This window comes from Amblyomma mixtum, chromosome 2, assembly GCF_055824585.1.
Source record: "Amblyomma mixtum isolate Tamu chromosome 2, ASM5582458v1, whole genome shotgun sequence".
NCBI classification, from domain to species: domain Eukaryota; kingdom Metazoa; phylum Arthropoda; class Arachnida; order Ixodida; family Ixodidae; genus Amblyomma; species Amblyomma mixtum.
In genome coordinates this window covers 194,293,656-194,305,879 of record NC_143013.1, presented here as the reverse complement: position 1 = coordinate 194,305,879, position 12,224 = coordinate 194,293,656, and the positions used below count along the sequence as shown (strand labels likewise).

At 47.4% G+C, this 12,224-nt stretch overlaps 1 protein-coding gene across 1 annotated transcript in view; it reads right to left on the bottom strand.

The window, feature by feature from the left end:
- Nab2 (Nuclear polyadenosine RNA-binding 2) overlaps positions 1-12,224 on the bottom strand; it is a 63,787-nt gene extending 51,563 nt beyond the window's left edge. The window contains exons 1-5 of the mRNA XM_089572892.1: positions 12,053-12,224; positions 9,634-9,676; positions 6,788-6,902; positions 5,828-5,868; positions 1,260-1,490 (exon numbers count right to left, since the gene is read on the bottom strand). Coding sequence (XP_089429018.1) covers positions 1,260-1,490; positions 5,828-5,868; positions 6,788-6,902; positions 9,634-9,676; positions 12,053-12,085 — 463 coding nt within the window. The 5' untranslated portion in view covers positions 12,086-12,224. The remainder of the gene's footprint in view (positions 1-1,259; positions 1,491-5,827; positions 5,869-6,787; positions 6,903-9,633; positions 9,677-12,052) is intronic.

Here is a 12,224-nt window from a genome sequence, read left to right as displayed (position 1 = left end):
GATTAGTGTCGCAACAAGCACGGCTTTTCCTCTGAACGTCTGCTCTAACGATGTCGCGTTAATATGGTTCTGCTACCAGCAGCATAGTGTGCTTGGGGGTTTAAAGAACTACTCAAAAAGGTTCCAGAATTCCCACGAGCAATAAGCGATCGAAGGTCTGAAACTTGCAGGTAAAGTATGCGAAGTCCCTTTGTGCTACCATTTGGAATGGTGACATTAGGTAAAGCCGATCAAAACTGCGATGGCATTCATGCTTCCCTGCAGTGCCAGGTAGGGTGCCACGTGATGACATCAAAAATGGTATGTGTAGACTTCCAGCACAGAAACGCTCACTCCAAGAAGACAACCAACACCACCAAAGGGAAAACTCATGAAGCGCTGCTTGGCGGCATTCAGTAAAACACAGCCAGCTGTGGGCGAAAGAACTGCAATCTGAGCAGTGATGACATTGTCATGAGCCCCACACCGCTCCAACGCTTCGAGAAGAAGCCCTAACAACGTTGCAGTTTTAATCAGCAATCAATTAAGTCATCATTTTAAACACTATCACGAAAACACTTTGCATGCTTTGCATGCAGGCTTCACATATTCAGTCACACGATCCATCACTCCATTCACACAAGCTTCATACATTCGAATCCTTGAATGTTACCACGACTACCATAGCTGACATTTTATCCCAAGACACTGCGCTCAGCAGCCAGGAACCAAAGCCACTGAGGCACTGTGATGAGTTAGCCAGAGCGTGCGACTGCAATCTCTATGGAGGGAGCAATGCACCCACGAGGAGGGTATGCACCACCGGTGGTTAACACAATGATACGGTAGCTCACCCCACTGACGCCACATCTACAAAGAAAAAAAGCTCAATAATATGTACACACAGCACTGGGAACAAGCACAGGCTTTCAGATGCAGCCCCTCCGCAAGCGTTGCTCCAATGAGACTCGCACCTCTCTATACAAGAACACCCAGGCCTGAGGAATACACCGTGCCTAAACACGAAGGCTATTCCTTCTACTCCTTCACATGAAAAGCAGCATTCAGCAGTTATTGCGCCGAACAATTATGACGCAATTCTAAGCAGGTCAAAAACACTGCCAACATTCTGGTTGCAAATTAGGCAAAGGTGGCACACAACGATAAGGAGCCAAAAAGCTCTGAACACTTTTGAAGCAATCCGTTAGTGTCGTGTGGCCTTGACTAAGACACCTACAAGAGACCCTCCGGACTCGTCCCCTTCTCGGGGGCCCACCCACCTGGCTCAGGGTCAGCCTTGAGGGCGAGCACCTCGTCGCTGTACTCGGGTAGAGACGGCTCTTCCTCCTCTCGGAAGGGAGGGGCCACAGCCACCACGGTGGGCGCAGGTGGAACAACTAGCGCGGCTGCCTCTTGCGGTTTGGCCACATCCAGGTGCGGGGGTGGGACGGGGCGCACGGGCTCCCCCGGAGCCAAGGGGGCATGCTGGTCCTTGCTGCGCTGCTTGGCCTCTGGCAAGGCAGGAATTAGTACCACGTTTACTCAAGCGCAAGCACAGAGGTAGGCTTGCCCTTCATGCTTTCCTTAGGCGAGCAACTTGACAAAGTCAACACCGCCCTGCCCCTTTTGAACTGACAGCCTAATTTTGGCTCTAAAGAACTAAAGTCAGCAGCACCCTACACTCCTCCCTTTTCTCTCCAGCTCCAGCTAGTCGAAAAAGAAAGATGCACCTTTGCAGCATGATCGGCAACCTGTGGTTCTTCGCCGATCCACCCTCGCTCCCTTCCCTTAGGTCTCCTCGATTTGGCTGCACACTCTGCACCAGTTCAGGCAGTGCTGCACTCTCACAGTAGATCTGTCACTGCAGCTAGCGCCACCTACACTTCGGCACTCCACATGATGTTGTACTGCACGGGTTCTCCTGCATTTCCGCACTAACCTCCTGGCGAGTTCTGTTGTCGTGCAAGTAGTGCGTAGTGCTTGGCGCACTCTGTAGCAGACTGCTCTGTGGCCATACCTGCTTTGGTAAACTGCACTGAGATGTCCGCATACCCATGCTAGACGCTGCATCTACTGACATTTTGGGTGCGTGCCTGTCCATGAATGTGTGTGTGTGTGTGTGTGTGTCTATGCCCGTGTAACCAACTGGCGGGCAGAACGCGCTGCATATGGGTTCTCCCTCTCTGGCCAGCCTCGCTCGTTAGTTTATGTACCGTTTCTTTTTCGTGTGCAGTAAAAAAAAAACATCAGATGCAGCACAACAGAATGCTTGTAGCAAGAGACACAAGGTGAGTGCTGTTGGTTTTTATGCATGAGATCACAACTCTCATGAAGACTCACTACGACTCACCTCCACTTACAGTAGCGACTGGCTTTGAGGTCATCAGTCAGTCTCGCCTTTGCCTGTAGTCTGCCCATGTGTTCGCCTACCAGTCAGTTTCTGACAGTCACTCCATCACCACTGTCCGCTTACAGTGAACACAACTTGTTGAGCTCAAATATTAGTCAAACGCCTAGAGACATTTTGTAGCTAGCATGGTGACAGCCTGAACCATACGCACAAACCATTTAAGGTCTCGTGCTACAGTCTGAACAACCTCCTTAATTCAAAGTCCATGTATTTCACTGTCACCTCAACTGACAAGTTTCCGAAGCTACAACCAGGGCCAGTTGCTAGATCATTATACAAATGTATGCGTCATAAGCGACACAAAAAGACACATACACACATGTGCTTGTGTTGTGTGTACAGTGAAATCTCGATACAACGAACTTCGCGGGGTCGCGAATAATCGTTCATTATTTTGAAATATCGTAATAACGAAAGACTCGCGAAAAAAGGTAGTAGTATTACTGGACAATGAAAATACTGTACCTTCAGGAAGGGCACACGACAAGCTATGTAATTTTCAAACAGGAACGCAAACGAGAGGTTCAGCGCTCGTTTATTTGAAGAAATCCGTGATTCTGGTGGGTGCAACACAGGCGCCCCAGGACAAACTCTTCAACATCAACTTTTTGGAGCACAGAATCAGGCACATCGCTACAACGTCCGATGAATGTGCAAAGTTTGCCTATGGATGCAAGAACCTCCGCACTAGACACAGGTTTGGCCGCTTGGTCTGCAGGCGGCGAGTCGGCATCGTCGTCCAGTTCATTTTCTTCGCCGCGCTCTCCATACTCGCGAACGCTGCTCACGATGTCTTCTACAGTCAGGGGCAGCATTTTCCGACTCGGCGTAGTCAGCAAAAGTTACAGAAGAGTCTACAGAGAGTTTCGCAGTGACTTCAGTCCGCACCTCTTTTGCGCTGTCGTCATCCGTGCTATCAGCGTCATCGCAGTCTTCTGTGTGAAGCGGCGATTTCACCAGGCCAGCTTTCCTCCAGCAGTTGTTGATGGTCGAGGCCTTTACGTTCCACCACACCCCAGTTACCATTTCGGCAGCCTGGCGGACATTTATGGCTGTCGGGAGTCCGAGCCGAAGGTTTAGCGCTGCACTAGGCGCTTCCGAAACGATGTGTTTCCTTAAGCGTGAACTGCCGTCGCTTCATCTTGACGCTGGCGCCCGCAGAATTCATCGTCAGCACAGTCAACACGCAGCGGCGAGAAACGACTAGGCCTCGCGTTCGCGGCGGCCGCACACAAAAAAAGCAAAGCGCGGAGGTAGTCTAGTCACATGCACACCCACGGCCGGCCTCGACGCGCGCGCTCTCTCGCTCTCTCTTAAGGAGAGAGGAGAGAGCGCGCGCGTCGAGACCGGCCGTGGCACACCGTGGGAGAAAAAAAAAAACGGAGGAGGAGAGACGAGCCAACTTCCGGTTGCGAGGCGGCTTCGGATTGGACTGGATTGTATCGGATGCCTGCCCTTGGCGATTAGCAGAGTTAGCGCGTGCCTCTCGGGGAGTCGGCTCACTTCTCCGGGGTAAGTTCGTAATAATGAGGTGCATTTATAATAGGTGGGCAAATAAATTATGCTCGTTATTCTGAAATGTTCGGTATTTTGAAATTCGTAGTAGTGAAATATTTTTACATTGAAAATATAGATATTTTGGCGGGGATTTTGAAAAAGTTCGTAAATATGAAAAATTCGTTAATGTGAGGTTCGTAGTAACGAGATTATACTGTATCTTTTTGTGTCGCTTATAGCGCATACATTTGCATAATCACAAGTTTCACGGCTGCTGCCACGAGATGCGCGACTACGAACAAATGTGCAGCGTTCAAGGGAGCTAGCAGACTGCTGCGCACATGTCAAACCATGTGACAAACACGAATGCATGGCCACAGCAGATGAACATTCCTGCACTTTTGCGCTCGAACTGAACGCTGCATTGAGAGCGCTATACTCCGTTTCATACATAGCAGTCAACGCAGCGAAGGCTGCGGCGCCTGTTCGCGGTCTTCGTCCGCATCATAATGTAGTGTGTCGAAAGTGAAAAGAGTAATGAACTTAAAATTAAAGTAAATGTTGGTCGATATTGTAGTATAATAATAAAAGTGTTTTATTTTGCAAAAAAGATTGGTTTTTCTTTTATGTTCTTCAAAACAGAGTGCCTTAGTTTTCTGGGTTTTTTCCGGCTCCTCCTGTACCAGGTTTTCGCAGCTAGGCCGGCCGGGGATGTCGTCTGCTTTCGTCTTTCAGTTTCTGAGTCTGCGAAAATGGCACCGCTATCTCCAACTCGCTTGTTTTCTTCGCCCACTGCGGCTTCAGAAACATCTGCTCGCCTATTCTCCAAGCTGAAGTCCCCGAAAATTTCGAAAGACTACAAGCAGGTGATTGTAAACGTTTACTCTAGCGTAAGGAAGCACTTCCCGGAGAAGACTGCGTGAAGTTCTCGAAACTGTGGGCGAGATGACCGGGGTGAGCCCTCAGACAGTTGCGAGGTTCAAGAAAGAAGGTCTCTCTACTGGAATAAGATCACCGCTAAAACGACCTAGCAAGGTGACAATATCTAGCTCTCGCTGTGTAAAATATGACAGCTTTGCACTCAACGCCATCCGACTCAAGTTACATCGTATGTATGCCGTACACTACACTGCCTTTTCCCTTCGACACAAGTAAACAGCGCTGTGTTTTTCAAAGTATATAGGTATTAGAGTTTGACAGTTTCGAGTTTCTACCTAATGAATCTTTTAAGAAAAATATGAAAAAATAAATAAAAAACCCAGCCAAGCAGGGAGTCGAACCTTGGCCCCTTATAAAATGAACAGACAGGCGTGCGCTTCGTACCACTCAGCCACGACGCGAGGCGGACAGATACATTTCGCTTAATTTTTGCAGCGGACTACTTTCGTACCTTTGGCAGCGTTGACTGCGATGTATGAAATGGAGTATAGTGTCAAGTTACACTCGCAGTGCAAAAACTGGCCCCGCACTGACATGGCACTTTCGTTAACTAGTGCATAAAGTGCAGCCATATCGAGAAGACCTCTTAGCTAGGCTTCCCACACAGTCGCAAACTTCGCCTTGGACTCTTCAACACTGTTCTGTGCACAGAATGGTGTCACGACACAGCTGACACAATAATGACACAATCACAAGGCCAAAAGTCAGAGGATAATGGAGATCAAAGGCAACAGAACAGCACCCCTGGCCATGTGCATGCTGAATGACAGACGCGTTAAGTGGCACGTCACTTACCAGGGCTGTCAACAGTTCTGTTATGGGTCCTAAACAGTTCTTTAATCCGATGATATCGGCACAAAGCACAGCCCAGAGCTTACTGCACTACCTACTGCTTCTCCGAAAAAGCAGCTACCTGCACAAGCCAGTGGGGAAAGCGGCTACAATGATGCGAAGTTCCGAGGAACCAATTAGCGAACAGATTAACGAACTGTGCCACCTCACCTGCAGCAATGGCCTGGAGATGGTCCAGCACACTCTGCAACCTGGAACGGAAACAGCCGTGATCAAACAAGATCATACAAATGGCCTCAAAAGTTCCCACAACAGATGTGTGGGAACTGTAGATTGATGCCAGTGTACACCTACATAACAATGCCCATAGGACTCCTTGTTGCATGGCTTACATCAGCATGTTCCTACTCTGTTGATACTTAACGGCACTTCTCGGCCTCTCCTGAAATCCAACAACCTGCACATACCTTCCGAACATAAGAAGCAAGTGCCAATAATAAAAGAGGCTAGGTTAGGTTTACGGGGTTCAACATCCCAAAGTGACTCATGCTATGAGAGACAACGTAGTCAAGGGCTCCGGATAATTTCGACCACCTGCGGTTCTTTAACGTGCACTGACATCGCACAGTACACGGGCCTCTAGAATTTCTCCTCCAAAGAAATTCAACCGCCATGGCCGGGATCGAACCCGCGTCTTTCGGGTCAGTGATAATAAAAGAGGCACTCAAGTAAGCTTCATTTGAATACTTTTATATAATCATTATTACTTTATTATGACTTTCCAATGCTACCTGAAGAACATACTACACAAAACCAAGTGGCATAACAAATGACTGTGACAACAGCTCTTGTGCAAAATGATTACGTACGTAAACGGACAAAGGCAGCAAAGAGATGTGACATCAAAGTAGTTTGTGCAACTACCAAAAAGAGGTAACATTCGTAAAATAAAAGAAGAGGTGGAACACACAAAAACAACACCACAAGTAAGCTGAATTTCAGAAATAAACCAAGAAAGTACAGCACTGCATTACAGTTAAAGGCAACTGACTTGAGTGAACTCACACATTCGGTTTTCAAGCAGATAATCTAAAGTGCTTTTTACTGTCTAACTAGTACCTAGGTGAGCAGTTAGACGGCAGTAAAGGGCAAAAAAAAAAAAAAAAGTACCAGGTAGTGAAGCTGACAGTGCTGTCGCCGAGGAAGAGTGACAGGTCCTGTGTCATCTGCTCCTTGGTCTTCTTGTTGGCGATCATCACCATGATGTAGTCGGGCAGCTCATCGTCTGCAGTGACACGAGTGCACATCACAACTTGCACAGGTGCATGCGACTGCTCAAAACAAGATCCTGAACATCATCATCATCAGCCTGATTACACCCACTGCAGGGCAAAGGCCTCTCCCATGTCTCTCCAATTGACCCTGTCCTTCGCCAGTTGAGGCCTCTGTATCCCCGCAAATTTCTTAATCTCATCTGCCCACCTAACTTTCTGCCGCCCCCTGCTATGCTTGCCTTCTCTTGGAATCCACTCCGTTACCCTTAAGGACCAGCGGTTATCTTGCATTCGGAATATACATGCCCTGCCCAAGCCCACTTCTTCCTCTTGATTTCAACTAGGATGTCATTAACCTGCGTTTGTTCTCTCACCCACTCCGCCCTGTTCCGATCTCTTAACGTTACATCTATCATTTTTCTTTCCATAACATCGCAGTTCCTGAACTGTTCCATAACAGTTCCTGAACATCCCACAGCAACCTGCGATTGAGCTCAGAAAACTATGACATACCAGCGGTGAAGCAAATGAAGTTCAGGTTTGCTTGTTGAAGAAACGCGAATAAGAAAACTGCACCACATTACATCGCTAGGCAAATTATATTACGAAAGTTACGTAAAACCCTGGGCATTTCCTCTGTGTTGTGCCCTAGCTGAAACAACTTATCACTGCAACGCAAGCCAGTCCACGGGAGGGAAGAACAGTGCTTAAAAGTAGTCTCTGCCATGGACCAGAGTCCAGTTCCTCTCATTCAAGACATGCTGAGGGCAAATGCAGCTAGGTTGAGCAATGTCCTGACTTCGATAAAATTTTCACTCCAATGATGAAAGTTAAATGCTATGGCTCGCAGAAGTACAATTTTGGCGAGCGCTCTTGAACTCCGAACTTGAAAAACGATCAAATGGTAAAGTATAATTTGTTGCAACCCCACACGCACAACATTACTGGGCTTATCACGGCACTGAGTGCTTCAAGGGTGCGCTCCTGGGATTTTTTTGTGTCGATGGTTGTGTAGCTGCTTCTGACTGTCCAACTATATGTGCACAGTGACATACACTGCTTCCTGAATTACAACAAAATTACTGCGACTGCCACAAACAGTGCCCACAGCAGACATGCCATGGGAGGAGGCAGCGGTCCGCCGGGAAAAAACTTTAAAACTGCATGTAAACCGCAAGAGAGCCGTTTCGAAGCATCAAACACAGCTTTTGAGGTTATCTGCTGGAACTATTCACACATGAGCAGGGCAAAACCGTTAGCCATGGTGTAGCCGGAAAATTCAAAACATAAATGTGCTATGCATTGCAGAGAACATTCAATTTCCCTTCAAAACAACTGCTTTGCACACAATGAGAACGCTTCTAAACACAAGCGGCGAGAGCCAGTGGTAGTTGGCAATACCACTTTTGTGGGTACACATGGTTTTAAAAGCTTTTCTACGTACTGATTCCCCGTTGTGGCAACCTTTGTGAACAGCAAAGATGCTAAAGACGAAAGACAACAGGACGACGAGCATTCAAGCATCGTCCGGTCGTCTTTAGTTTTCACCAACTTTGTCATTCATAAAACTTTCAGTGAAGAAATCGAAAGGCAGAGCGAAGTGGCTTCACTCGTCACACCACTAATAAGACAATTTAATGGCAGACTGAGGTCAGCCTGCATCAATGATTACTGCTTTCTAATTAACTGCTTTCATCCACAAGAGAGATTTTATAAGTGAGAAAAGACCGCTTACACACTGGTGTCACCGCCACCAGCTGTTTTCACAAGCCAACTGTGATGACGTTAACATCGATCTTTTTCAACGCAGATCACTCAGGCTAGACAACATTACCATTCACTTCAAAACAGTGGCCATAGAGTCCCCTTCATTAATAAAGCCCAGAGTTTTGAACTGTGCAATGGCAAATAAAAAGACGCTCCATTTCTTAATCTTGCTTCTCAACAATAAATATGTCAGGGCAACTACATGGAGAGCAACTACGCGAAGTTGCCCTCAGTCTAATTTTATTGGGTAAAATTCAATTCTATCTCTCTTTCTAGGTATGTCGATGCTTGTTCAACAGCAAAAGCCGCATTTATTGTCCAGAAAATTGCATTTGAACGTTTCCCCCCGTGCCGTCGATTCACACTTGTGGCATCCACACAAATAACTTCGTGATCGCCATTTTTAAGCAAACGGCAGTGTGGCCTACACTCTGGGAGCAGTGGTAAACTGTCTCGACGCATGCGGTTTACTCGCTAAAGTGGTGTATTCATAGTTAGAATGTAGTAATTTAAATTCGTTCCCAGTGCCCTTTAATGTTGACTTTGTACAGCTTACAAGGCCATTTCTGTTCTACTACGTGGGTGTCTGGCACATGGCAAAGGCATGATTCTGAAGAAGCATCCTTCTAATGCCTCTAAACAATGCACAGGCAGAAGCAATATGAGGGGGAACACGGCAGTAGCCTCCATGCTTCATTAAGCACTACCACTGGTAGCCAGTAACAATTTGCAACTAAGACGCATTCATGTCCGGTAAGCAATGGTTGGCTGCTTTTTCACCCATTCTCAATGGCTCTCAGCAGCAGTGCTTCACAAAGTGCAGAGGCCACACACGCTCATGTTTCGTCTTGTACTGCTTCTACCTGTATGTTTGTGATGGCAGGTTAGCAGATTAATTGGGGAGGGAATCCAACTTCAGTAACTGACACACTGTCCATGGCTTCTGATCCTGACACAGCCCTGAAGTTCACTCACCAACGTAGGCACCGAGCTCCACCAACTTTGTCTTGATGGCAGCCTGGCAGGAAGATACGACACATGAAAGAGCAGAAAGGCAGTGAAAATTACACACTGTCATGCTGAGAGCACAAGTACATGGTCCAAAATTTTCTGGTTTTGACCTTAAAGAAAACAGCTTTCAACATTTGAGAGACTTCATTGACATGAAACGAAAACTAATGCCCAGTAGAAGATCCTAAGTGCTTCGCACCTTCTAACAGGCTACCGTTATACTCAGTATGAGCACCAACAAACAGGGTGCGTTAAGAGATAAGTTCACGAAGCACTACAAGCCCAGTGATGGTGTAGAGTTATGCATTTAGCAGGCGATGAAGAGAGCCCAGTAAGGCTGAATGTCCGTGCATGCTTATTGCTCTGTGTGAAGGTGAAGTGATTTGGTATACAGCGGAAGCCTCAGTTGGTTCACTGCTAACGTGCTGCGGGATACACTGAAGACGTATATATATTGAAGCACCTTTCTTGGAAGGCAATTACCAAATCAAGAATGCTTAAGATTGGTTTGGTTTGGTTTAACGTCCCAAAGCGACTAAGGCTATGAGAGACGCCGTAGTGGAGGGCTCCGGACATTTCGACCACCTGGGGTTCTTTAACGTGCACTGACATCGCACAGTACACGGGCCTCTAGAATTTCTCCTCCAAAGAAATTCTAGCCGCCGCGGCCGGGATCGAACCCACGTCTTTTGGGTCAGCAGCCGAGCACCATAGCCACTGAGCCACCGCGGTGGCAAGAATGCTTAAGAGTCAAACACAATTCATGAAAGACAAATCATGACTGGCATCTAGAAGGGAGGGCCAAATTTCTGTGGTACACAAAAAAAAAAAGCTAACTTGCCAGCATAACACATTAGCGTAGCGAGTAAAAAAGTTAACAGCTGGTGTTTTCTGTTCAAAAAATAATGGTTTGGATTTATGGGGCTTAACGTCCCAAAGTTACTGAGGCTATGAGGGACATTGTAGTGAGCCTGAGGGGCATTGTAGTGAAAAGCTCTGGATAATTTCAACCACATGGGGCTCTTTAACGTGCACTGCCGTCACACAGTAAACAGGCTTCTAGCATTTCGCCTCCATTGAAATGTGATCACCGCAGCTGGAGTCGAACCGGCGTCTTTCAGGTCAGCAGCTGAGCACCATAAGCAACGAGCCACCACGGTGGCTCAAAAAATAATGAATTGGCTTTCTGAAGGCTTGCATATGCTATTTAGCTCGAAAAATATATGCTTTCAACCAAAATGTTAATTGGCACCTGAAAAGGTTAGAAGAATCCCACAGGCAAGAAAGGTTATGGTGGTTCCTGCAATAGACCACTTGCAACTGATGTCACAGGCACCATGACGGTGACCCGCAAATAGCTTCAGTAGTGCAGGCCAGAACCGGTTTCGATAAGCGGATTATAAAAACACGCATTTTTTCACAGTGGTGAAAAACTGCACTCTTTCAGCACGGCTAGTCTTATTATCCTAAGTCAGCTCTCATTCGTCACTCCAAGCTTTTTCCGAACACCATATTCAGACAACAGCTGAAAGAACAAAATTCACAAACAGTCTCCCAACAGCCCAGCAGATGAAATGCCTGCAAAGTCACATACCTCTCCTAGGGAAGCTTGTATAAGAACCGCAACTGCACCCTACCTAAGTACCCTTCCCATTCATACCAACCAGGAACGTGGATAATTATGTGAAGGCCTCAACCGTTAACACTTGTAAATCGACACACACGCTTCATCAAATGTTCGTCGTCTTTACCTCCCATCTTTCAAACGCACCCTGCATACTTTGACTTCACTCGAAACGAACGCAGCGGAGGTTTCCGAGCTACTAGAGGTGTAAAAGCGAGCAAATCACGGCTCAGGGGCGCAAATCCGCTGATTTCGCGCTTTACGATTCGTAACAGCTGTGCAACAGGAACACCGCGGACTCGGAAGGAAGAACGAAGTAAAATTCGAGGCGTCCACAGGTGGTCGCCTGGACTTTCACTACGCTCTATTTGCCACGAATTAACACGACGGATAACAAAACTGAAGACGCCACGGCGAGTTTACGGTGTCTAGAGTGTTGAGGCTTCGTTTGAACTCCGGTTTAAGCAGCCCCAGTAATGGCCTAGTAAAATCCGTAGACGTTCGACGAGGCACCGCTAAACGTGCACTCGCCACAAAACATTCGTCAAGAGCACTGCACCCTATTCAACGCTGCTCGTATGCGCTGCTCTATCGCAGTATATATTTTTTTCTGCCGCCAGTCAAGAACAAAAGGGCAACGGACATCGGTTCCTGTGCCAGTTGGTTTACGAAGCAAGCAACTGGGGCAGCCACACACAAAGCTGCCGACGTTAGCACGCCAAAGTTGACCGATCGGCGCGGTGAAGACCTCAGGCTTACCCGTATCTTCTGGGTGACCTCGTTCCCGTCCATGGTAGCGTGGATATTAGCAGCTCCACCGTCTTTCCGACGACAAATAAAGTAGCATAACGGACGAGCGAAGATAGTCGCGAAGGCTGACCGACCACACAGCAAGGCTCGCACAGCAGCACAAACAATCACGGTTGCCAGA